The following is a 25,051-nucleotide window of genomic DNA, read 5'->3' on the forward strand; positions in this document are numbered from 1 at the left end:
GGACCGCAGAGACACATGACCGCAGAGACACAGGGCCTCAGGGACACAGGGCTGCAGAGATACATGACCGCAGGGACACAGGGCCGCAGAGATACATGACCGCAGGGACACAAGGCCGCAGGGACACAGGGCCGCAGGGACACAGGGCCGCAGAGATACATGACCGCAGAGACACACAGGGCCGCAGAGACACATGACCGCAGAGACACAGGGCCGCAGAGACACAGGGCCGCAGAGACACAGGGCCGCAGTGTGTGTGCGTGCGTGCGTGCGTACGACTGTGTGTGTACGACTGTGTGCGTGCGTACGACTGTGTGCGTGCGTACGACTGTGTGCATGCGTATACGACTGTGTGCGTGTGACTGCATGCATGCGTGCGTGTGTGTGCGTGCGTACAACTGTGTGTGTGTGCGTGTGTACGACTGTGTGTGCGTGTGTACGACTGTGCGCGCGGAGTGTACGACTGTGTGCGCGGAGTGTACGACTGTGCGTACGACTGTGTGCGTACGACTGTGTGCGTGTGTGTGTACAACTGTGTGTGTGTGTGTGTGCGTACAACTGTGTGTGTGTGTGTGTGCATGCGTGTACGACTGTGTGCGTGCGTATACGACTGTGCGTGCGTGCGTGTGTACGACTGTGTGTGTGTGCGTGCGTACGACTGTGTGTGTGTGCGTGTGTACGACTGTGCGCGCGGAGTGTACGACTGTGTGCGTACGACTGTGTGCGTACGACTGTGTGCGTACAACTGTGTGCGTACGACTGTGTGCGTACGACTGTGTGCGTACGACTGTGTGCGTACGACTGTGTGCGTACGACTGTGTGCGTACGACTGTGTGCGTGTGTGGGTGCGTGTGTACAACTGTGTGTGTGTGTGCGTACAACTGTGTGTGTGTGTGCATGCGTGTGTGTACGACTGTGTGCGTGTGTACGACTGTGTGTGTGTGTGTGTGTCCGTGTGCACGACTGTGTGCGTGTGTACGACTGTGTGCGTGTGTACGACTGTGTGTGTGAGTGTGCGCGCGTGTGTATACAACTGTGTGCGTGCATGTGTACGACTGTGTGCGTGCGTGTGTACGACTGTGTGTGTGTGCGTGCATGTGTACGACTGTGTGCGTGTGTACGACTGTGTGCGTGTGTACGACTGTGTGCGTGTGTACGACTGTGTGTGTGTGTGCATGTGTGCGTGCATACGACTGTGTGTGTGTGTGCATGTGTGCGTGCATGTGTATGCCTGTGTGCGTGCATGTGTATGACTGTGTGTGACTGTGTATGACTGTGTGCGTGTGTACGACTGTGTGCGTGTGTACGACTGTGTGCGTGTGTACGACTGTGTGCGTGTGTACGACTGTGTGCGTGTGTGTGTGTGTGTGCGAGGGGTGGACACAATGTGGATGGGATAAGAGTTTGGCCTATAGAGGATTATCAGAAAAAACAAAACTGTAAATTCAAACAAATGTTGATTGAATAGATAGTGAAGTAAAAGCCTACTAAAGCCTACTAAACTACTACAATAGACTAAAAAAGACTAAGCCCAAAGGAATACAGACTTTATAGCCTGAATCAATGTCTGTCACAGCACACTTCTTTTGGTTCAGTTGCCATGGCACACCATCCAGAGGACCCTGTGTTTTGTTTCACCTCTTTCTAACTCTGACAAGTCGTCTCTCATTTGAATACAACGCAGCTAATGAGCACACTTTCTCGACTGTAAAAAATGCTCCATAGACACTATGATTGATGGGCAGCTTCCATTCACTTCACACAATTAGCTGTTCGAAAATAGCCAAAGTTTTGACAGAAAAACAATGAAGCAAATGGCCGAAATAATGCTTAAAAGTACTGGGTAATTTACTCTTCAGCCCAACTTAAAATAAAAATGCAAAGTCCACTTGCTTTACCCTAGTAGAAAGTAGAAAACTGCACCCAACTAGCATTTGGTATAAACCTGGTATTAAAGTTCATATAAGTATATGAATTAAATACATTTGCAATTAGGAAAGTGTATGCAAACCCATCCAGATTTCAATCATTACGCTTTATCACCAATAAAAGATTAAATTAGGATGTCAAAGTTAATCATAGAAAAGTGTGGCATTAGCGCTGCCAGGTGGTGGAGTAGTTAAGGCACAGCACACGTGCCAGGCTCCAGGTGTAGCCGGCCGCAGTGTTGTGAGTTCCAAATCCCGACCCCCACAGTTTACTGCATGTCCTCCCCGCTCTCTCATCCCCATTTCACACGCTCCTCTCCAGTCTAATAACGCCTACGGGCCACAAAATATTAATACTGAAGTGACGCAGATTATTCATGTGTTCTGTTTAGACCAAACATGTCCTTTCAGCGTGCGCAGGGAGGCGTTCTCTAAAAGGAAGAGGAGGCTTTAGGAGGTCCTCACATGGACGAGCTCTGATCACTCAGCGGTGGAGAGCGGCGCTCCTCCAGAACTAAAGGACACGTTCTTTTTAACAACCTGAACAGCTCACACTGGTCACTACAAAAGCCAGTTACACCAGTTACATGCCAGGGCTGCAGCTATCAATCATTTTAGTAATATAGTAATAATTTTCTTTGATTAGTCGAGTAATCTATCAATTTTTTTACATTCCGTAAAACTATTTTAAAAAGGGAGTGTCTACAGAGCCGCGGCGCGCGGCCGAAACTGCCATGTTATTTTGTGCCGCGGCTCCTGAAACTGCTGCGCTATTTGACCGCGCCGTTTTAGACCGCGCTGGGTTAAGGTTAGGGTCAGAGTCAGGGTTAAGGTTAGGGTCAGGGTCAAGGTTAGGGTCAGGGTTAAGGTTAGGGTCAAGGTTAGGGTTAAGGTTAGGGTCAAGGTTAGGGTTAAGGTTAGGGTCAGAGTCAGGGTTAAGGTTAGGGTCAGGGTTAAGGTTAGGGTCAGGGTTAAGGTTAGGGTCAGAGTCAGGGTTAAGGTTAGGGTCAGGGTTAAAGGTGGTATGGACGATTTTTTCCAACAATTTTTTTTATCATATTTCCTCGTGGCGTGGATAAATCATTTGTCCTGCCACGTATCAATCATAAAACGCACCTACCGCTCACCTGCAGCCGCGTCAGGCTCGTCCCCACGTTTCCGTGTGCCTAAGCGCATGGATCTATCATAATATAGTTCCCTCAGTGTACGGGGAAAAATGAAGACGGAGAAAGACAGTTCGAGCTGACGCAGAAGTGGACAGAAATCTACGGGAGACGAGAGATGCGATGCGCTCCGTTGCGCTAATAAACAAACGCACGTGTGTGTTGTATCGGTCCGCACGGGGGAGTGCGCATGCGCACTTCCGCCTGCGTTCTCAAATCGCTGAAAAATCGTCCATACCGCCTTTAAGGTTAGGGTTAGCCATGAGGCTATATGGCAGTGCCGCGGTTCCTGAAACTGCTGGGCAATATGACCGCACCGCGGCTCTGCAGCCACGGCCTTTTAAAAAAGCATAATAAATATATATATATTTATTCATTTATTTTTTAAAACAACTATAGTTCATAGTAATAAACAAAAAAAACAAATAAGGAGCTTCTGCTTAACATTACAGATTGTATTATTAATTTGACATAAGTACGTCTCCACACACACAAAGACGTGTGCCGTTCACTTTAGCCTGAGTCTTTGCGCCTCATACTTTGTTTCATCATGGCTGTTCTCTGTGCTCCTTGTGTTCTCTGTGCTCCTTGTGTTCGCTGTGCTCCTTGTGTTCTCTGTGCTCCTTGTGTTCTCTGTGCTCCTTGTGTTCTCTGTGCTCCTTGTGTTCTCTGTGCTCCATGTGTTCTCTGTGTTCTCCGTGTACTCTGTGCCCTCTGTGCCACGGCTACAATCCAGCAAGTTCATTAACATGTCTTGTGCAAATAATAAAAAAGAATATATTTTTAAAAACCCTCAAGAAAATGTGCAAAGATTCTTCAAATTAGAACGCTTTAAGTTACGTACAAAGAATGACGTTAAACTAAGCGCGCTCATTGTGCTAAATCATATTTCAAAATGCGATGAATCCGATATATTTGCTTATCGATTGACAGCACTGATAATAATCATTTTGTCGTAATAATTCCAATAAACCTTTCTGAATCCATTTCACCCTGGAGAGACAAAGAGACCACGAGAATGGACTGTTTAGCAAGCTTTATTCGAGAGTTATTTGGCGCTCAGACCCCGGCGGAAGACGTTGCAATCATGGGCACTCCATGATCTATTTGTATTAGATGTCTCCCCCCGGAGCCTGGAGACTGGTGGTGGTAGATGTGAAGAGAAGGTAGAGGATGAGGGGAATGCAGAGGAGAAGCAGGGGAGGCGGTGGGTCGCAGTACGGTTTGAGTGGTCGAGCCATCTGCCTGAGGGCTTAAATGCGACCGCCTGGTGCTGATTGGGAGCGGGGAGGAGTCACTTGAGAGCGTTGATTGGGGATGAGGAGCAGGTGCGAGGGCCATGGTGCAGACGCCCCCTGACCTTTCACCCTACTTCTTTGGCCAGGAAAAACTGCATAACCTCTTTGGGATAAGCGCAGAAACCTGGGAGAGTCCATGGTGAAGTGGGGATCTGACTCTCACAGACGTCAGGCGGGTGCCCGCTTGAGTGCGATGATGGCGCTGGGGAGAGGGATCGTTCCATGGTGGACTTGACGTAGATGGGTGGAGTTAGGTCTTCCAGGCTGAATTTACGCAGGCTTCATTTCTATTCAATTTCCCAACGGACCTCGTTTTACCCTCTCTTTTAATCCCATACTGTCTCTCATATTTGAATATTTCCCACTTTTTGGTCTCTGAAACTCTGACATGCTTGAATTCAAAAACCCAAATGGCATCTGCTGGTGTGTGGGCGGGCTGGCGTGTTTTGGTGTGATTGCGTTTTGGAGGGAGAAGGGGCGGGGGGGTTGGTTGGGTCACCTCTAGCCCTTGCGTGGGTTCGAGCCTCGGATCCAGCGCTGGAGGATCCCATCTCTCTCCCAGCGCTGCCCTGCCTCCTGGCCTCTCCATCGGCCCCCTCAGCCGCCCACGCACCCATGCACTCATCCAGGCACAAACACAGGCCCGCCAACACACGGCTATTCAAATCAGGCCGACTTCATATGGAGGTGCTCTTTGGTTTTTCAGATGATAGATGGGAGTTATGAAATTGTAAAAGCAGAAATTGAAGTTATTATGGTGAGATAATGTGTCTCGCGCAAACAGAAAGAAAAACACTGGCTAAAAGGGCGGAAACGGCACCGAATGTATTACAACCAATTGATTATTGACGTCATCTTCAACCAATTTGGTATTTCAATAATCCTTCATTCGTTTTTAATTTTAAGAACATAAACAAAGAGGAGGAGAAGAGGAAAGGAGGAGGAGAAGAGGAAACAAGACCAGAGAGAGCTTGGATATAAATAAAAAAGTAGACATCCAACAAATCATAAAAAAAGAAAAAATGATGGCATAAGAATCTAAAGAAAAAGTCCCATTTTGTCCAAAGTCTTTCAAATTTATCCATTTTCATGTCAAGTCCGAATGTAATTTTTTGCATATTGCGAATGTCCAGTATTATATTAGTCCAGTCCAGGAGGACGCTACATAGATGCTGCTGGTTGTGTCCATGGCAACAGTCCTGAGGCCCAAATACATAGTTTTGAAATCCATTAGGATGATGAAGTCATATATTGCAAGTCTTGTTGATCTCAGTCCAAAACTTGACAAACACCAAAACACATGACTGTGGTTTGCCTCCTGCTGCCACATCCTCTCCAACAGTCTGCATTTCCCTGTGAGTAATGGGCACTTAGACATGGCCTTATAAAGAAACCAGACACACTTTTCCAACAGAATTCCCTCCATAAATATGTGTCAATCAGCTTCATAATCATGTGCAATACTGTGACATAATGTCAATCATCCTGGTGCAATAATTTCTGTCCATATAACAGCTGTGTTATTTTTTATCAAAGGTTTTTTTTATCCGTTTTTTTATTATTATACTTCTGTGCCTAATCTGTTTCTGTATCTAATCTTTGTTGCAACACTGGAATGTCCCCGTTGTTGGACAAATAAAGGTTATCAAAATGTGGCCCTCTCTTTCCCATTTACTCTTAATTTAATCAGTAGTGACTGCTCATATTGTTATTACATTTGTATAATTTAGATATTAATCCCCTTGAAAGTTCAGATTTATAAGCTTTAATAAATATTTCATTCAAAAGGCTCTGATGGTCAGCATTCTTTTTGATTTCTTGGTTATAATAACTCCTTATTTGTAAATATCTATAACAGTCCTGTTTCTCTCAGCCGAAGGATTCTTTCAACTCCTCAAAGCTCTTCAGATGATTCTCTTTTACAATCTGGAAAAATACCTTTATACCTTTTGTTGTCGTCCAGACTTTAAATAATGAGTCTGAGCTGCTGGGGTGAAATTTTGATTTCACCATCTTTGTTTAGTTTGGATGTTTTGATCAACTCCTTCCATGTTGTGAGAACAGATTTCACCCAAGGGTTTTCCACCTCCTCCAAATGAATCAACCGTCTGTCATCTGCCAGTAAGGCCTGTACAGCAGGGGTCCCCAACCACCGGGCCGGGGACAAGTATCGGTCCGTAAGGCGTTTGCTACCGGGCCGCACAGAAACAGTTAATAATCTCTCAGTGACAGAATATTCTCCGACATGACTTTGGCCTGTCCCTCAGGACACGCTAATAAGCTGTCTGTGGATATATAATGAAAAGCCTTTTAGGAAATTGACAATAAAATCTATTAAATATAATGGTAAGTATATTATATCTATGCTCTTGTCCTGCGTGAGAACATAACTGATACGTGCATTATACATGAGACGTCATCGCGGATGCGTCGCATCAAACACGCTGCCCAAAAGTAGAACACAAGCCAGCGAAAATGAGTGAAAAAGAAAAGTCTTTGGAGAAGTGAGGAGCCAGACGAGGAGCTCACGACCTCAAAGAAAAAGAAAGCTAAATTTAATAGATAATACCAGGAGTCCTACTTAAAATACGAGTTTGTCGCTACAGGTGACACTCACGCACCGAGTCCGCTCAGCATAATATGTGGGGTAAAGCTAACGAGGCAATGAAACCTTCGAGCGATATATGACATGTTCCAGTAATTAGCGGGGATTTTGGAGGACACGTCACCTGGGCCAGCATTCTCCAGCTGCTACGCGATCACCTGCTTTTGCTTTTACAAGAGTTTGAGCACTACTTCCCGTGCGCTAAAGATCTGCGAACTGCACGTGAACCGCGAGTCCGCGACCCGTTTGTGTTAAACCGGGCAAATCGAGAATGTGCAACAAGAGGATCAGCTGTTGGAGATTGCAAATGATGGTGGTCTTAAACGTATGTTTGATGCAACAACTCTGCCGACATTCTGGATGAAAATTAAGCCAGAATATCCCATCGCCACAAGAGCCATTTGCGACATCCTTTCTGTGTGAAGTGGGCTTTTCTGCAGTGACGGCAACAAGACAAAACTACAAAGCGAACTGGACTTAAACACACTGCGGGTGTCATTGTCTACCATCACTCCTAGATGACCTCATCGCACAGAAACACGCGCAGGGCTCCCACTGATTCCGCGTGTGGTGAGTTGTAATTTTTATGCACTTATTTTTGCCGTATTTATCTGGCCGGTCCGTGAAAAAAACCCTACATTATTCCGGTCCGTGGTGCAACAAAGGTTGGGGACCCCTGCTGTACAGGAACCCCCAGCACAATATTAATCTCAATATATAGCTTCATATTCTGGGTCACACCAGCAACGCTCTGATCTGAGCTGAAACAAAGAAGCAGGGGTCTCGCTACGTACATTCAGGGATTGCACCCCCGCCGTCCCTAACATGATGAATCAAAATGGCCCGCCATCAGTTTTGCTGTATGTGTGCTGTATGTGTGCTGTATGTGTGCTGTATGCGTGCTGTATGCGTGCTGTATGCGTGTTGTATGCATGTTGTATGTGTGCTGTATGTGTGCTGTATGTGTGCTGTATGCGTGCTGTATGTGTGCTGTATGCGTGCTGTATGCGTGTTGTATGTGTGCTGTATGTGTGCTGTATGTGTGCTGTGTGCGTGCTGTATGCGTGTTGTATGCGTACTGTATGCGTGTTGTATGCGTACTGTATGCGTGTTGTATGCGTACTGTATGCGTGTTGTATGTGTGCTGTATGTGTGCTGTATGCGTGTTGTATGCGTACTGTATGCGTACTGTATGATAAGATAAGATATTCCTTTATTGTCCCACATGGGGAAATTTCATTGGTGCAACGCAGGTAGATACAAAGGTAGATACAGAAGAACAGATCACTTATAGGAAGTCTGAAAAACACTTTCAGTAGAAGATCTCCTATAAATAAATAAAAACTCCCATAGACAAATAAATAAATAAATAAATAAATACCATTGCATGTGATCCCGACAGTAATTGCACATGAATATGTGTCACGACAGCACATAGATTGCACATGAATTTCACAGTAATTGCACATGAATTCCAACAGCAATTGCACATATGACAGAATTGCACATCAGTATTAGGTTAGGTCAGTATTGTGAGTGTTCAGTACTAACAGTTTTTGTTATAAAGTCTGACAGCAGCAGGAAGGAAAGACCTACGGAACCTTTCCTTCACACATCGAGGGTGGATCAGTCTCTCACTGAAGCTGCTCTCCAGAGCGGAGAGAGTGTCCTGCAGGGGGTGACACTCATGGTCCAGCATAGATGTGAATCTAGCCAGGACCCTTCTGTCCCCCACCTCCTGCACCGAGTCCAGAGCACAGCCCAGGACGGAGCTGGACTTCTTGATGACTCTGTCCAGCCTCTTCCTCTCCCTCTCTGTGATGCTGCTGCTCCAGCAGGCCACACCATACAGGAGGGCCGATGCCACCACAGAGTCGTAGAAGGTCTTCAGGAGTGGCCCTGTCACTCCAAAAGACCTGAGTCTCCTCAGGAGGTAGAGCCGACTCTGGCTCTTCCCGTACAGTGCGTCTGTGTTATGAGTCCAGTCCAGTTTGTGGTTCAGATGAACACCCAGGTACTTGTATGAGTCCACTCTCTCAATGTCCCGTCCCTGGATGTTCACTGGTGAGGGGGCAGTGGGGTGGCGTCTGCGGAAATCCACCACCATCTCCTTGGTCTTCCCCGCGTTGATGAGGAGGTGGTTCCGCTGACACCAGTCCACAAAGTCCTGCGCCAGTCCTCTGTACTCCGCGTCATCGTCGTCCGTGATGAGTCCGATGATGGCAGAGTCGTCAGAGAACTTCTGCAGGACACAGCTGTCCGTGTCATGTCTGAAATCTGCAGTGTAAAGGGTGAAGAGAAAGGGCGCGAGGACAGTGCCCTGGGGCGCCCCCACACTGCAGGTCCGAGTGTCAGACACACAGTTCCGGGCTCTCACAAACTGGGGTCGGTCTGTGAGGTAGTCCAGGATCCACTCTGCCAGGTCATACTCCACACCAGCCGTCTCCAGCTTGTCCCTCAGGAGCAGCGGCTGGATGGTGTTGAAGGCGCTGGAAAGATCGAAGAACAGAATCCTCACAGAGCTGCCAGGCTTTTCCAGGTGAGAGAGAGAGCGGTGCAGCAGGGAGATGACGGCGTCCTCCACTCCGATGCCAGACCGATATGCAAACTGCAGCGGGTCCATGGCTGAGCTCACGGTGGAGCGGAGGTGGTCCAGGACTAGCCGCTCCAGTGTCTTCATCAGGTGGGACGTGAGAGCCACTGGCCTGAAGCTGTTGAGGTCTTTGGGGCGCGGTGTCTTAGGCACAGGTACCAGACAGGAGGTCTTCCAGACCTGTGGTACCACCCTCAGCTTCAGGCTCATGTTGAAGACATGCTCCGTAACTCCACACAGTTCATCTGCGCAGGACTTAAGGAGCCTGGGGCTGATGCCGTCAGGTCCTGCTGCCTTCCTCACTTTAATCCTCTTCAGCTCACTCCTCACCTGTGCTGCTGTGACAGTCAGTGGTTGGCAGGGGGACCGTGTGCTGGGGGGATGGGTGAGTCCAGGCGAAGTGGGGAGCTGATGGTCCGGGGCAGATGCAGGGCATTGTCCAGCTGTGGAAGAGGGAGCATGCAGCTGTGCAGGGGGAGGGGCGGGTGACTGATCAAACCTCAAGAAGTGAGCATTTAAATCATTCACCCACTGTAGATCCCCCTCTGTCTGGGCAGGGGGGATTTTGAAGCCCGAGATGGTTTTCAGGCTCCTCCACACTCCCTGAATGTTCTTTTGCTGCAGCTGCTCCTCCATCCTCCTCTTGTAGCCGGCCTCAGCCTGCCTGATCTTCCTCCTCAGCTCCTTCTGCACAGTCCTCAGCTCCTCCTTGTTCCCTGACCTGAAGGCTCTCTTCTTCTCCTTCAGCAGAGCCTTCAGTTCACGGTTAATCCATGGCTTGTTGTTTGGAAAACACCGCACCGTCCGGGAGGGAACAATGTTCTCAAAACAGAAGTTGATGTAGTCCGTGATGCACTCTGTGATGGTGTTGATGTCCTCCCCATGTGGGTCATAAAGCTCAGTCCAGACAGTGGTGCTGAAGCAGAGCCTCCTCGCTCTCAGCAGACCACATCCTCACCTCACGGGACACCACAGGCTGCCTGCGCACGATGGGTTCATACACAGGCCTCAGATGTACAAGGTTGTGGTCCGAGCTGCCCAGGGGAGGGAGGGGGGAAGAGGAATAAGCCTCCTTGGTGTTGGCAAAAAACAAGTCCAATGTTCTATTCTCTCTGGTGGGGCAGGTAACATACTGGGTGTATGTTGGTAGAACAGAAGAGGGAGAAGCGTGGTTAAAGTCACCAGAGATGAGGAAGAGAGCCTGTGGATGCTGTGTTTGCAGCCTACAAGTGCAGGAGAGCAGTGCTTCACAAGCATTTTCAGCATTGGCAGACGGGGCCACATAGACTGCGATCAAAATCACATGTGAGAACTCCCGGGGCAGATAATATGGCCTCATGCCAATAGCCAATAGTTCAATATCCCTGTTACATAGCTGCTCCTTCACTGTGCAGTGTTCGGGTTTGGACCAGCTCGTGTTCACATACACCGCCAGACCTCCACCTCTTTTCTTCCCGGATTCTCTCGTTCTGTCCGCCCGCAGCAGATGAAAATTGTCCAAACCTACAATAGAGTCTGGCATTTCTGCTGTTAACCAGGTCTCTGTGAAAATCAAGACACTGCTGTCCCTATAAATCCTCTGGGACCGCATGAGGCTCGCTATTTCCGTCATTTTATTTTGAAGGGACCTCACGTTACCCATGACTACGGCGGGAACCGACTTCCTGTTTGTCCCTCTCTTCTCTCGGAGTTTACGTCCAGCCCGTCTGCTTCGTTGCGTTTTCCTTAGGATGTCCGCCGGGATAACGTGACGATCTCCGGGTAAGACGACAGTTCTCCGCAGTTTCATGAGTTCCTCCTTTGTGTAAACGCGGTACGGCGCCGGGCGGGGGGCGGGACCGGAGCCGGGGGACTCAGAGCCAAGACACATCGCAACGACACGACGAAAACACTCAATCCAGCCGAATAAAGTCAAAGCAAGTTCATTTAAAGCGATTCCAGTGCGTGTCCCAATCGTTCGTGAAGTTCCTCTTTCATATAAACGTGTATATAAACGTGTACCGACGACACGCCGTACTTTAGCGCGGCCGGAGGGCGCGGGGGGGGCTGGTGGGCTCGCTCGGAGCTAGCTCACGTCACAACAACACAACGAACGCAACGAAAAACGCTCAAATACAGCCGAAAAAAGTCAAAAACAGTTGAATTAAAAAACTATTCCAGCGCGTGTCCCTATCGTACAGTAAAATAGAAAAAATATACTAACTATATTTACAAAATATAGGAGATAAAGCACAATAAGTGTGAGAAAGAAGAGAGAGCGTTTACACCGGGCTGCCAGCTGTACCAGCGCCTTATGACGTACTGTATGCGTGTTGTATGTGTGCTGTATGCGTGCTGTATGCGTGCTGTATGTGTGCTGTATGCGTGCTGCATGTGTGCTGCATGTGTGCTGTATGCGTACTGTATGCGTGTTGTATGCGTGCAGTATGTGTGCTGTATGTGTGTTGTATGCATACTGTATGCGTACTGAATGTGTGCTGAATGTGTACTGTATGTGTGCTGTATGTGTGCTGTATGCGTGCTGTATGCGTGCAGTATGTGTGCTGTATGTGTGCTGTATGCGTACTGTGTGCGTGCTGTATGTGTACTGTATGTGTGCTGTATGTGTGCTGTATGTGTGCTGTATGTGTGCTGAATGTGTACTGTATGCGTGTTGTATGCGTACTGTATGCGTGCTGTATGCGTGCTGTATGCGTGTTGTATGCGTGCTGTATGCGTGCTGCATGCGTGCTGCATGCGTGCTGCATGCGTGCTGCATGTGTGCTGTATGTGTGCTGTATGTGTGCTGTATGCGTACTGTATGTGTGCTGTATGTGTGCTGTATGCGTACTGTATGTGTGCTGTATGCGTACTGTATGTGTGCTGTATGTGTACTGTATGTGTGCTGTATGTGTGCTGTATGCGTACTGTATGTGTGCTGTATGTGTACTGTATGTGTGCACTCTGTGTTTTGCTGTGTTTCTTGCTGTACCAAAAACAAATTCCTCTAACTTGTTGTGTGGTATGGTACAACGTATGAGCTCAAGAAATAGGCTTTATGAGTCAGAGGAAAAAAAACACATAAAAATCATCAGGAGACTATAGCAAAACCAAGTGTTACGTTTACTCATCATATTAAACATAAAAGTGACAATGGTCAAAACTGATTTTGAAAATGACAGGAAACATGTGCTGCATTTAAAGCCTATTTTGTATTATATGGTTTATGGAAATATGTTTTGGCCCCTAGACTCTACTGGGCAGGACGGTGCGATGTGAAATGGTAATGAGACTGGGGAAAGACATGCAGCAAACTGTCGAGAGCCGGCCCAGAACCCATGACGCCGCAGGCCGCCCCACACGGCAAGGCACCATCCACACGACCATGAGCAAACCTGTATTAAGTGTTCTTTTAAGTTGCTTCACTTTAGCTTCATCTGCGTCAGAGGAAGTAAAACCTTCTGCACTCACACAAGAAAACATGACCGTCCCTGACCTGGCGTCCCTGGAATCACAGTTAGCTGAGGGTGACTTTTCTACTTTTCTTTTCTGATAATCGCAAGGCTAAATGAACGCCGAGGACAGAACACACAGGAGATGGAAAGGGTCTGATATGGACTTTTTGGAGCCGACAGAGCTGATATTTGGGCTCGGTGCTGGGCCTGAAAACCATTATTTGCCGATACCAATATTTAGATTTTAAAATCCATCGCAATCCCCTTAAATCTATCATTTAAAGGTGGTATGGACGATTTTGTTCAGCAAATTTTGTATCATATTTCCTCGTGGCGTGGATAAATCATTTGTCCTGCCACGTATCAATCATAAAACGCACCTATCGCTCACCTGCAGCCGCATGCGGTTCCTCCTAACGTTTCCGCATGCCTAAGCGCATGGATCTATCATAATATAGTTCCCTCAGTGTACGGGGCAAAATGAAGACAAAGAAAGACAGTTCGAGCTGACGCAGAAGTGGACAGAAATCTACGGGAGACGAGCGATGATGCGCTCCGTTGAGCTAATAAACAAACGCACGTGTGTGTTGTATCAGTCCACAAGGGGGAGTGCGCATGCGCACTTCCGCCTGCGTTCTCAAAGTTAAAGATTCACTTTTTACTTTGTGTAATGTATGTATTAATCTGGGATATAAAATTAATCATCACATGATTGCATTGGCCTGAATGCTCGTCTATTTTGATTTTTACTTTGAGTCATTAAAAAAAAACTAATCTGATGCACTGACACAGACTTGGGCACCGCACATCGTGGTCACGGTGGAAATCGGTCGATACCAATACTCGAACCGATATATCGTCCATCCCAAACAGGGCATCAGGGTCCATCCCCTGGTCCAGTGCAGGTGTAAGTAGGGATGCGTACCGCTACGACGGACCGGATCCGGACTTGTAAAAACGTTTCGGTTCAGGTCCAAAAAAACCGAAACCCCGGTGATTCGGTTCTGGACTCATTAAAAATCTACCACTCACATTCTATATCCTTTACATTCTAGAATCTAAACCATCTTAAACCTTCCATAGATCACGAAATTCGCGCTGGAAAAGACGTAAACACTGACATCGCTGTCAATGGCGCCCGGAGCATCAGCGACGCACGCGTCTTCCGCGCGGCAGAAGTTGAAGCCGGCGCAACGAGTTTAAAGACGCGAGAGACCGAACATTCGGGAAGATCGCTGGCTTAATTGAATCGTTTGAAGCCGCCGCGTGCGTCGCCGCTTGTGCCGCTCCGTGAGTTAGTTTAAGACGTTAAAGGAGCCGGTTGTGCTTTGGTTTGGGTGTAAATATTGTAACTTCTTGCTCAGGTCAGTAATGCTGGTTTAGTGCTCACAAGTTGTCACTTTATTTCTTGAACAGAGTTGGTTACTGTTGGCCGTAACCATGGCGATGGAACAGGAACATCAAAAACCACCTCGTCTCCTGAGCCCGCTCTTAGCTCCGCCCCAGAGACCACACACACTAGAGACTAGCGTCGCTACAATATGTATGAAATAACTGTATTATGTTGTGGTGTAGCATTTACTACTATATATTTGTAATACTATTACAAAATATAAGCTCCAATTAATGAATCCAGCAATTAAACAATATTACTTTGACTTAGTATTTACTTAGATGTATAAATATGTATATTGCACATTAACTCACTGAAATAAATGCTACATCACACCATGATTGACAGTGTCAAAAGCAGCACTCAGATCTAACAGAATTAAGACTGAGGCTTTGCCCGTGTCAGTGTTCAGGCGGATGTCATTTGTCACCTTGACAAGAGCAGTCTCAGTGCTGTGATGAGGTCTAAAACCTGACTGAAAAACATCAAATGAGTTGTTTATTAAGAGGAAATCTGTGAGCTGTTGGTAAACAACCTTTTCAAGGACTTTGCCCAAAAATGGCAGATTAGAGATGGGCCGGTAATGACTCAGTACTGCGGCATCAAGACTGCTCTTCTTTAGGAGAGGCTTTATGACCGCAGTTTTCAAAGACATTGGGAATGTTCCAGATTGAAGCGACATGTTAACTATGTGAGTGAATGGTGCTAACAAACTGTTCAGCACAGACTTTAGAAATCTGGTGGGTAACACATCAAGGCAGCATGTAGATGAACTCAGACTGGTGATGATCTCATGGACAGTTTTGTCAGTTACTGGTGCAAAGTGAGTTAGCTCTAAGTGTCTTGGTGGTTTTAGGGAAATTTTTTGCATTGTGGGATTTATAGCATTTTTAATGCCCTGAACTTTGTCATTAAAGAATAATGCAAACTCATTACACTTGGATGTGGAAATGAGTTCTAACGGCAGCTGAGCTGGAGGGTTTGTTAATCTGTTTACTGTGGCAAACAGGACACGCGAGTTGTTACTGCAGCTTCCAATTATTTCAGAAAAATATCTTTCCCTAGTTCTACATAAGATTAGGTTGTACATGTTCAGCTTTTCTTTGTAAATCTCTTTTTGAACCTGGAGCTTTGACTTGCGCCATTTCCGTTCGGCCCTGCGGCACTCCCTTTTCTGTGCCCTGACCGAATCATCATTTCTCCACGGCGCCTTCTGCTTATTTTTAACCATTTTAGCCTTTATAGGGGCGATGGTGTCCAGAACATTCAAAACACTAGATGTAACAGAGTTCAACAAATCATTTACATTAGAACATGAGACATTTTCAAAGTTTATCATTTCCATAAACAGTGCACCTGTGCCATCACTTATGTGTCTCCTCTGAACAACTGCAGGACCAACCGGAGGTTTGGGAGAAACAGACTGGTCAAAGAAGACACAGAAATGATCAGACAGAGCAACATCGATCACATTAACATTTGAAATATTTACCCCCTTTGTATTGGTACACATCCTTAGCACCAGGCTAAGCTTTTTTTTACTTTATTGCAATGTTTCTATTATTCTTTTAGCACCACTCATATTCTTACACATTGCCTACTTTTTGTGTGTGAGTACTTAAGATTTGAAAATATACATAAGATTTTTTTTTTTTTAAAAAGGGGGGGAAATCTAAACTAAATGAAAGTTCAGTCAAATTAAAAGACACTTTAATATTTATATTTATACTACGAAAAATAAAAAATCTAAACAAAATGAAAATAAAAACATTCTAAATATAAATTATATTGTTCATATAAGGCTATAGTATATGTATGTCTACATATACTATGACATGCAGATGCCCCACTTTATTAGAAAAATACATACATACATAGGATGATTTTCTATATCTAATACATTTTTAATAGTTGTTAACCATGAGTTGAACCATGAGGTATTACTTTCCATGATGATTTAATGGTTATTCTTAGTATATTGAATTGTTAATTATATATTTTTTACATTTTGTCTTCTATGTTTATACCCAGCATGTTTTCTGGTTGCAGGTTTCATGTTATTTTTAGTATTGTGTTTGTAATTTGTCTCCCTGCTCACCACAGCCCCCTCCGTTGTTGCTGTATTTACATTGGGTTGTTTTAAAATGTCCCTTTAAGAACTTTCCCCAATCTTCCTGTGTTAGGGTATTTTAATGTTTTATTCTTTCTCCCAATTACTTAGTTCATACAACAGTCTAACCTTGTATTTCCTATATCTGTTTGATACATTTCACAGCAGCAGGCTAAGCTAAAGGCAAGATGAACATTTTTGTCAATATCGTTAATCAATCAATGCATTTTTCAAAGAACATTTCTAATATAACGTGCAGTTTTTAATGTTCGTTTCATTACTGTGAACAAATCAAAGGGATGGAGCGATGTATTGGGCTGGATTCTTTTTTGATGGCTTGTGGACCTTTCATCTGTGTCCCTTATATCCAGTGTAAACCTCTGGAGGGTCATGTTTACAGTCTGCTCCACTTCACTCCTCTGTGGGGACTTGACAGAATAAAGGAGCCACCAGAAGAAATAAAAAAAAGATCTTGCATCAGCGAGTACAAAATATATGCATCGAAAATGTAGTTTTAACTTTCGACTAAAATTGCGTCATTTTTAGTTTTCTAGGAAGGCCAGAGCTCATTGGAGTAAACCACTTCTTGGAATAGCTAAAGATGCACTATGTGACTTTTCTGGTGCAGGGTTTGCTTATGTTTGTCTAAATCCATCTGACACATGAAAGAAAAAATTACCGCAAATTTACCGCAAAACACCAAAGACTGTTGAGCTCCATTAAAAAATAAAGTTTTATATTATGCAGTGTATCGTAAATCCAGACAATTGTTGGGTAATGACTAATAGAAAAGTAACTGCCAGGGACGCCACGTGTCATACAATCAGGAAAAGGACTATTATAAAGAATGAGAACAAGCACAAAGGCACAAAGGGGACAGAGATTGACGTGAACCATGTGGAAACTGCATGAGACCGTACTTTACAGTCGTCTCTGTGTTTCGGTGCATTATCAGAATGGTGGAAAAAAGTGGGTGGGGTTAAACTAAAAATGGTTCAGAAATATTGTAAAGACTTTATTTTATTTGAATGACTACATCTCACTCCATGGAAGCATGTAGCATACGTTATATACAACATTACTTTCTAAAATCCATTGGCTGCACAACAGAACCACCACCATATTCCTCCTTTGATGCATTATTCCTTTTGCTCTTTCCACAGCGTTTCACTCGCAAATAACTATTCTTCCACCTCCTCCCCCCGTTTAATCTGCCTAAACATGTGGAAAATATGTCACCAGCAATTTCACACAGCCTCACCACAGCATGGAGCAATACGGCGTGGGAAAGGTCATATATGTACAGTGATTCAGAATTTCAAATTTATTCAATGCAGCAAAGGAAGGCTAATAGAGTGTGGAGTGTCTGGACCAATCAGCTTACAGAAGGATGAAAAGAGGGAATTAGAAGTGACAGCCAGTTACCCACGCTGCTGCCTTCAGACATGATGGATGGTGGCCACAATATTAGGTACGGCTCTGAGGTTGTCTAATGAAGGATGTTGTATTTGAGGTATATTCGTGAGTCTACCACACTCAACTTAAATAAATTGTATTGGCCTTTTACGTGAAAGAACAACAAAAATGGGCACACAATTGTGAAGTGGAAGGAAAATCATACATGACTTCCAGATTTTAAAAACAAATAAAACACTGAAGGGTGCAAAGGTATTCAGTATATATTCTGAGTGCTTTTCTCTGAGTGCTTGCTGTCGGAAGTTACCTGATGATTGCTCAAATATTGAATGTTGACCTAATGATTCAATAAACCAGTGTGAAATCTCATCTCAGTAGAAAGGCAGCCGTTCTGTGAAGGCCACAGAAGTTTCATGCAGTCCAAGGAACACACCAGGTCAGGGAGAACATTGTGGAGAAGTTTAAAACAGGTTTAGGTTATAAAAAAGATTTCCCAAGCTTTAAATTGTTTGAGCACTGTTCAAACAATCATGCAGAAATGGAAAGAGTATGGCACAACGAACAACCAACCAAGACATGGCCGTCCACCCAAACTTTGAGCTCCACAGTTCAGGTGGACAGGGAAAAACAAAAGCCATTGTGAAAAACAGCCAGAAGACAGCCATAACAGCCAGCAGCCATGTGGAGGACACAGCAAACATGTGCAGATACTTTCTTCACACAGAGCTTGTATTCACGTCGCACAAGCAACAACTAAAGCACAATAGAGGAGAAAGCGGTCCGTTTTAAACTCACACGTGTATCTATGAAGCATAGTTTTGTTGTGTGAAAGAGCAGAGGACCGCGATGATGAAACAGTCCGAGGTGCAAAGACTCAGATGCTAAAGCTGCAAAAAGACTGGACCTCAGTGAAGAATCATCTGCAGAGTCACAGCGTACACAGCACAACACTGGCTCACGCTGCAAAGTATTACAAACACAAGCAGATGTTTCTTATCTTAAGTGATGAGATATACGATGCAAATGAATTCACAACTACAGTTAACTGTTGTTCAGATTGAATCTTAAACTCCACACAAAAGGCCCCGCCCCACTTCACCCTGGAGTTGAACCCAGGACCTTCTTGCAGTGTGGCGAGAGCTCTAACCGCTGCCCCGCTGTGTCGTTATCAAAGCCATATATTACAGCATAAATGCATGTGTTCTCTGTAATGTTTTCCCCGCCTTCTCAGGCTGATTTCTTAACTCCATCTGAGCTTGATTAGCACTGTAATTATATAAAAACAAGAGCACTTGAACAAGGTAATTCCATGTTTTGGCAGAGCAGTTGCCACAACATCCACCCACAGCTCACTACACGGGCTGGGAAAGAGCGCACAAGCACCGAGAGTTTAACACGGAGAGAGGAAACCGAGGCTACACATTCTCCCCATGTCCATGTGCTGGAGCTGGAGCTCATGGGCCAAGGTCTTTTTGGCAAAGAAAGTGTCCGTAGGGGAACATAACAAAATATTCCAACTTTATCTGGATTTGTTTTGCTAGCTAAGATAAGATAAGAACTAACTTCATGGACATTATTATTTTGTATACAGTGCTTCTTCACATAATTGTTCAATTAGAGCCAACTACAGCCAGTAATCTGTGGGGAACAAAGTTTAAGGACATTGTATAACCACCGCATTTTACCTCATTTTGTTTGCCACGTTTTTGACATATTACTTACATATTACTTGCATATCTACTTGCATATTACTTGCATTTTACTTGCATTTTACTTGCATATTTACTGGCATATTACTGGCATATTACTTGCATATTAGTTACATATTACATCATTCTTAAGCTTTTATTCAAAACGGCGCCACCTGCTTGTTATTGCTGAGATGTTATTAAACCACCTGTAATGCTTAATGTATCTATCACTATGGCCAAGTACATGTTCCTCTTAATTTTAATGACTACAATCTGGAACACAACATTAATTAAATCCAAATCAAGTATAATGTTAAAAGGTCCTATAAGCACTTTAATGAACAAGCTGTAGTGACACTGGTTTTACCACTAGTTACACTAGTTACAGAACCCAACACCGCTTTGAGTCATTAAATGTTTTAGTGAAAAAGTCCAAAGAGTCAGGGTCAAAAACAAGAATAATCCCTGGTTCTGTCCAGACATCATGGCATCATCTCGAGAGCGTGACAAAGCCTTGGGCAGAAGCCAAGAAAACCAAATTTACAGATTGACAGCAGTTTTGTCACAAACTCAATAAATATGTCTTTACTATTCGTACTACATCTAATTACGTCAATACTTTCACTGACTTGCACAGCAAATATGCAAAATGTAGGCAAACTGTTAAATCTGTTTTGCAAAACCCTCTTTACCAAATGACATTATTAAAGAGTTGGTCTGACAAAGAAAAAAAAAATATATCTGTATAAACAAGTACTTTGCTGACTCTGGATATATTTTTCATGATGATGGCCAAATACATGAGGATAGGGCCAAAAATCTGATATTTTCTCTTAAACCCTTTAGACCAGGGGTCCCCAACCTTTTTTGCACCACGGACCGGAATAATCTAGGTTTTATTTTCACGGACCGGTGTGCCAGTTTATGCGCGAAAGTGGGCGGGGTTGGGCTTCCATTCGATTCAGCTCGGAATTCGAAATGTTCTCAAAAGACGCGTTTGTACATTATTAAGTGTTCTATTCCAAAAGATCCAAATTGGAGTAACATAACGTACAGTTACACGTGTCCTCACATAAATATGGCAGTCAGCAGAGTTGTTCCCTCAAATATACATTTAAGATCACCGTCATTTTCAATCTCCAACAGCTGATCCTCTTGTGGCACATGCTCGATTTGCCCGCTTTAATCACCAATGGGTTGCGGATCCATCACGTGCAGTTCATGGATCTTTTGCGCACGGGAAGTAGCGCTCAAACTCTTGTAAAAGTAAAAACAGGTGATCGCGTAGCAGTAGCAGAATACTGGCCCAGGAGACGTGTCCTCCAAAATCCCCGCTGACTCCTTGTCTGCTCCTCGTCTGCTCCTCGTCTGCTCCTCGTCTGCTCCTCGTCTGCTCCTCGTCTGCTCCTCGTCTGCTCCTCGTCTGCTCCTCGTCTGCTCCTCACTTGGCCTTTTACCCTTTGCAAAAACGATCTCCAAAGACTTGTTATTTACTAATTTTCGCAAGCTTTTGGGTGTACTTTTTGGCAGCACGTTTGATGCGACGCATCCGCGATGACGTATCATGTATAATGCAGTATCAGTTGTTCTCACGCAGGACAAGAGCAGAGATATAATAATATACTTGCCATTATATTTAATGGATTTCATTGGCAATTTCCTATAAGGCTTTTCATGATATATCCACAGACAAGCTTATTAGTGTCATGAGTGACAGGTCAAAGTTACGTCGGAGAAGATGCGTCACTGAGAGATTATTTTCGGTAGCAAACGCGTTGCGGACCGGTCCCCGGGCCGGTGGTTGGGGACCCCTGCTTTAGACAGTATGAAGTATTCTGTTGCTCTCTATAGATCCAAAAAGTCCACTGGAGCTGACACATTCAAGCCTTTTTGCTAATTGTTATCATCCCATTGCTTTAGTTCTCCCTTTGCACAAAGGAGCCCAGAAAAATGATTTGAATAATTTCTGTCCAATCTCAAAACTATCCTGGCGAGCAAAACTCTTGGAGAAGCGAATAAGTATAATAAAGTTCTTCACCAAATATTTACTTTTAAATAACTACCAGTCAGGATTTAGACCAGGGCATAGAACTATCACAGCTGCTACCAAAGTTATATTGCATTGGACAATCATGAAGAATGTGCTGCTGTGTTTGTTGATCTATCAAAGGCCTTTGATTCACTGGATCACTGGATTCTCTGGATCGTCTGGATGTTTTTGGGTTCGACACCAATTCTAAAAAAATGGTTTGCAGATTACCTCACAAACAGAGTTTTAGCTGTTTCTGCTGATGGCTTTCAATCTGAATTTTCTTATCTTAGCAAGGGTATTCCTCAAGGGTCCATCCTTGTACCACTGTTATTTACAATTTATATAAACTCAATTGGTCATAATCTTAAACAAAGTAGCACCCATTTGTATGCAGATAATGTGATTCTATATGCAAGGGCACCTTCTGCAGCACAAATGATTCAAAATATTCTAGTGGATTTTCACTCCATCCAAAAAAGCTGTGCCAATATAACATAATAATGAATTCAAGTAAAGCAAAATGTATGCTGTTCTCCAAAAGACACTAGTGACTCGATGGTATTGGGATTGTACTACAAATACCTGGGCATCTGGACCGATGATAAACTCTTTCAACAAACACGTAAAAGAGCTGACAAATAAAGATTGTAATTCTTCTTTAGAATAAAAAAAAAAAAAAAAAAAATCATTGTAGAAAACAGTTAATCCAGGCTCCATTTCTCTCAGTGCTGGATTATGGTGCTTTTATATACATTCATTTTCAGGTAACAGTTTTAAAACCCACGTACTGTACAAAAGACAGATATTACTGTTGGGGTATTGGGATTAAATTGATTTCAGTGTATTTATTTTGCACTTGTTTTTCACCTTTTCCAAACAGTAAAAATCAGGTGCAGTGCCTTTAATGATTTTTTTTTTTTAAATAATATTACGCAGCAGAAATGCATCGAAAATTCCAAGTGAGCTCTCATTTCCAATTAAGCCACCAACATTAAGTCAAATAACATCAGTAAATCAATGTTTAATGTTAAATTATGTTATTTCCTACATACCGGCCTGTAAGTCTGATTTGCCTGTTTATTATAAATGCAGAGAGCTTCCTTGGGTTTGACCTTGCCCGCAGGCTAATGCGTGGCAGCCATGACACTTCACCCACCTCTGCTTTGGTATGCCGCACCCAGAGTCGGCTGGGTCAAGCATGTCTGATGGGTCCGTGCCCACCGTAGCCATGACAACCAGCTCCGGGTCCAGGATGAAGATCTCCTCGTGGGAGAGCTCCAGGATGTAGTTGAGATGCTCCTACAACAGACAGCGCAGAGAATGTGAAGCAGCCAAGGAAAGCCAAGAGAAGATTTACTGATTATTATACCATTTCAAAATGATAATGTTGTTTGCAAATATAGCGTCAGTAATATTTGTTATTAAACATGGAGGTGTCTTAAAAATCAAGGTAAAATATAATGTATGTATGTGCTTATTTGCAACATATTGATAATCAGAGAAACTTGGATTATCCTTATAATATCACAGAATATGAAAAATCAAGGTGGTTTGGGGAGATGAAAACCACTCAGACAAATGCGAGTGACATTAGAGCCTGGTTTAAACACATTGAGCATTTCTGCTTAGAGCACCCAAATGTCTAGTTATATTTTCTTTATAAAACCATTAACACTTAGATCTGATGTAAGTTAATCATTGAATGTGCTTTTCCTTTCCTGGAATACAGGTTTTGAACTGAAAAACATTTAATATAAGTAGTGTCGAGAGCAGCAGCGTACCTGAGCACGGTCTATCCTGTAGAAGCGGTCTGCAGTGGTGGCTGAAAACACAGAAGAGAAATGATCGGCATAAATAGCTATGATTATGACATTTCATTATGAGCAACAACATAATATATTTTCTGGTGAGGCGGTTTTGCCAGGTACTTTGAGACATGCCTGTTCAAATGATTGTCAAAGAAAATATAGGCACGCGAGCAATTCAGAAATAGAATAAAAAGCCTCTGGTCTATGCATCAAAATACAACATCTTTATTTTGAGATTTTTGTATCTCTTGTTGTCGTCATATTGATGCAAGGGCTCGTCTACCGGCCCCTGACAGTGCCACATAAAGCACACTGAAGTAGATTGTGTATCCCAAAAGTGACTAAAGTGGAGCAAACTGCAAAAAATACTTTCCTTAAATATCAAGAGGGTTACAAAGTAGATACAGAATAAGGCACATGATAAATCAACATGGCACCTGCGATTTGTACTTTAAGTCATGCTCAATTTGGGAGAGAAAGTTTACAACCTTTTTACCGTTTCCAAAGTTACTGTCTGCAAGTTTGTTTAGGTTATAATTGAATGACATTATTTTAAAATGAACAGGTTTTTGTTTAAACTGAGATGGAAAGACAACTGGGTTAGAGGGTCTCAAAAGTGCAGTTCTTGTGATTGACCCCTCCACTGCAGACTCAAGAAAACTACACATCTTATTTAGACCAGGGTTTGAGCTGGGTTAGACCTGGGTTGGACCTGGGTTGGACCTGGGTTGGACCTGGGTTGGACCTGGGTTGGACCTGGGTTGGACCTGGGTCGGACCTGGTTTAATCCTGTTGGGTTGGACCTGGGTCGGACCTGGTTTAATCCTGTTGGGTTAGACCTGGGTTGGACCTGGGTTGGACCTGGTTTAATCCTGTTGGGTTAGACCTGGGTTGGAGCTGGTTTAATCCTGTTGGGTTGGACCTGGGATGGACCTGGGTCGGACCTGGTTAAATCCTGTTGGGTTAGACCTGGGTCGGACCAGGGTCGGACCTGGGTCGGACCTGGGTCGGACCTGGGTTGGACCTGGGCCATAAAAAATACCTGGAGTCGATATTTTAGTTACAAAGGTATGCAAAGTCTCAAGTGTGTTTTTTAAATCCGTACAGAACCTTTTCTGATCCTTCCTCGGTTTCCCATCTTAACTTGAATACTTTTGGACTAGTTAACATTAATAATACTAACCACAACATGACACAAATGGGAAACGCAAATGTCTACAGCGCTTTTGAAAACTGCATATTGGCATTTTTTGCATCCTGCAGGCCATTTTTTAAAAAGCAGCAGAAGCTATGCATTTAAAATGAAAGCTATTAGTCTGAGATAGCACAGAGCTTTTCTGAACAGGAATATTTTGGTTAATCCCAAAAGAAAATCGTTTCCTCTTAATTAGAGAAGTGCAGATAGATCAGCGCAGCCAAACAGAACTCATCCAAACACAGGAGGGCTGAACATTTTGGCCAAAGATAATAATTACAACTTTTTTCAAGGAATATTGTGATTTGATCATTTTCACTGCATTAAAATCAAGCAAAAAATAAGACACTTTTTACAAGGGTTTTGCTTGAATCTGCTATTCAAA

The 25,051-nt window shown here is 44.1% G+C and overlaps 1 protein-coding gene across 2 annotated transcripts in view; it reads right to left on the reverse strand.

The window, feature by feature from the left end:
- Positions 1-25,051, reverse strand: part of LOC140361881 (diacylglycerol kinase zeta-like) — a 128,212-nt gene that overhangs the window by 32,946 nt on the left and 70,215 nt on the right. For both annotated transcript variants that reach the window (XM_072447779.1, XM_072447788.1), the window contains exons 27-28: positions 23,445-23,485; positions 22,820-22,962 (exon numbers count right to left, since the gene is read on the reverse strand). In XM_072447779.1, coding sequence (XP_072303880.1) covers positions 22,820-22,962; positions 23,445-23,485 — 184 coding nt within the window. The remainder of the gene's footprint in view (positions 1-22,819; positions 22,963-23,444; positions 23,486-25,051) is intronic.

The sequence above is a fragment of the Eucyclogobius newberryi genome, unplaced genomic scaffold (assembly GCF_026437365.1).
Source record: "Eucyclogobius newberryi isolate DKJ021-1_F unplaced genomic scaffold, fEucNew1.0.hap1 SCAF_1, whole genome shotgun sequence".
Lineage (NCBI taxonomy): Eukaryota > Metazoa > Chordata > Actinopteri > Gobiiformes > Gobiidae > Eucyclogobius > Eucyclogobius newberryi.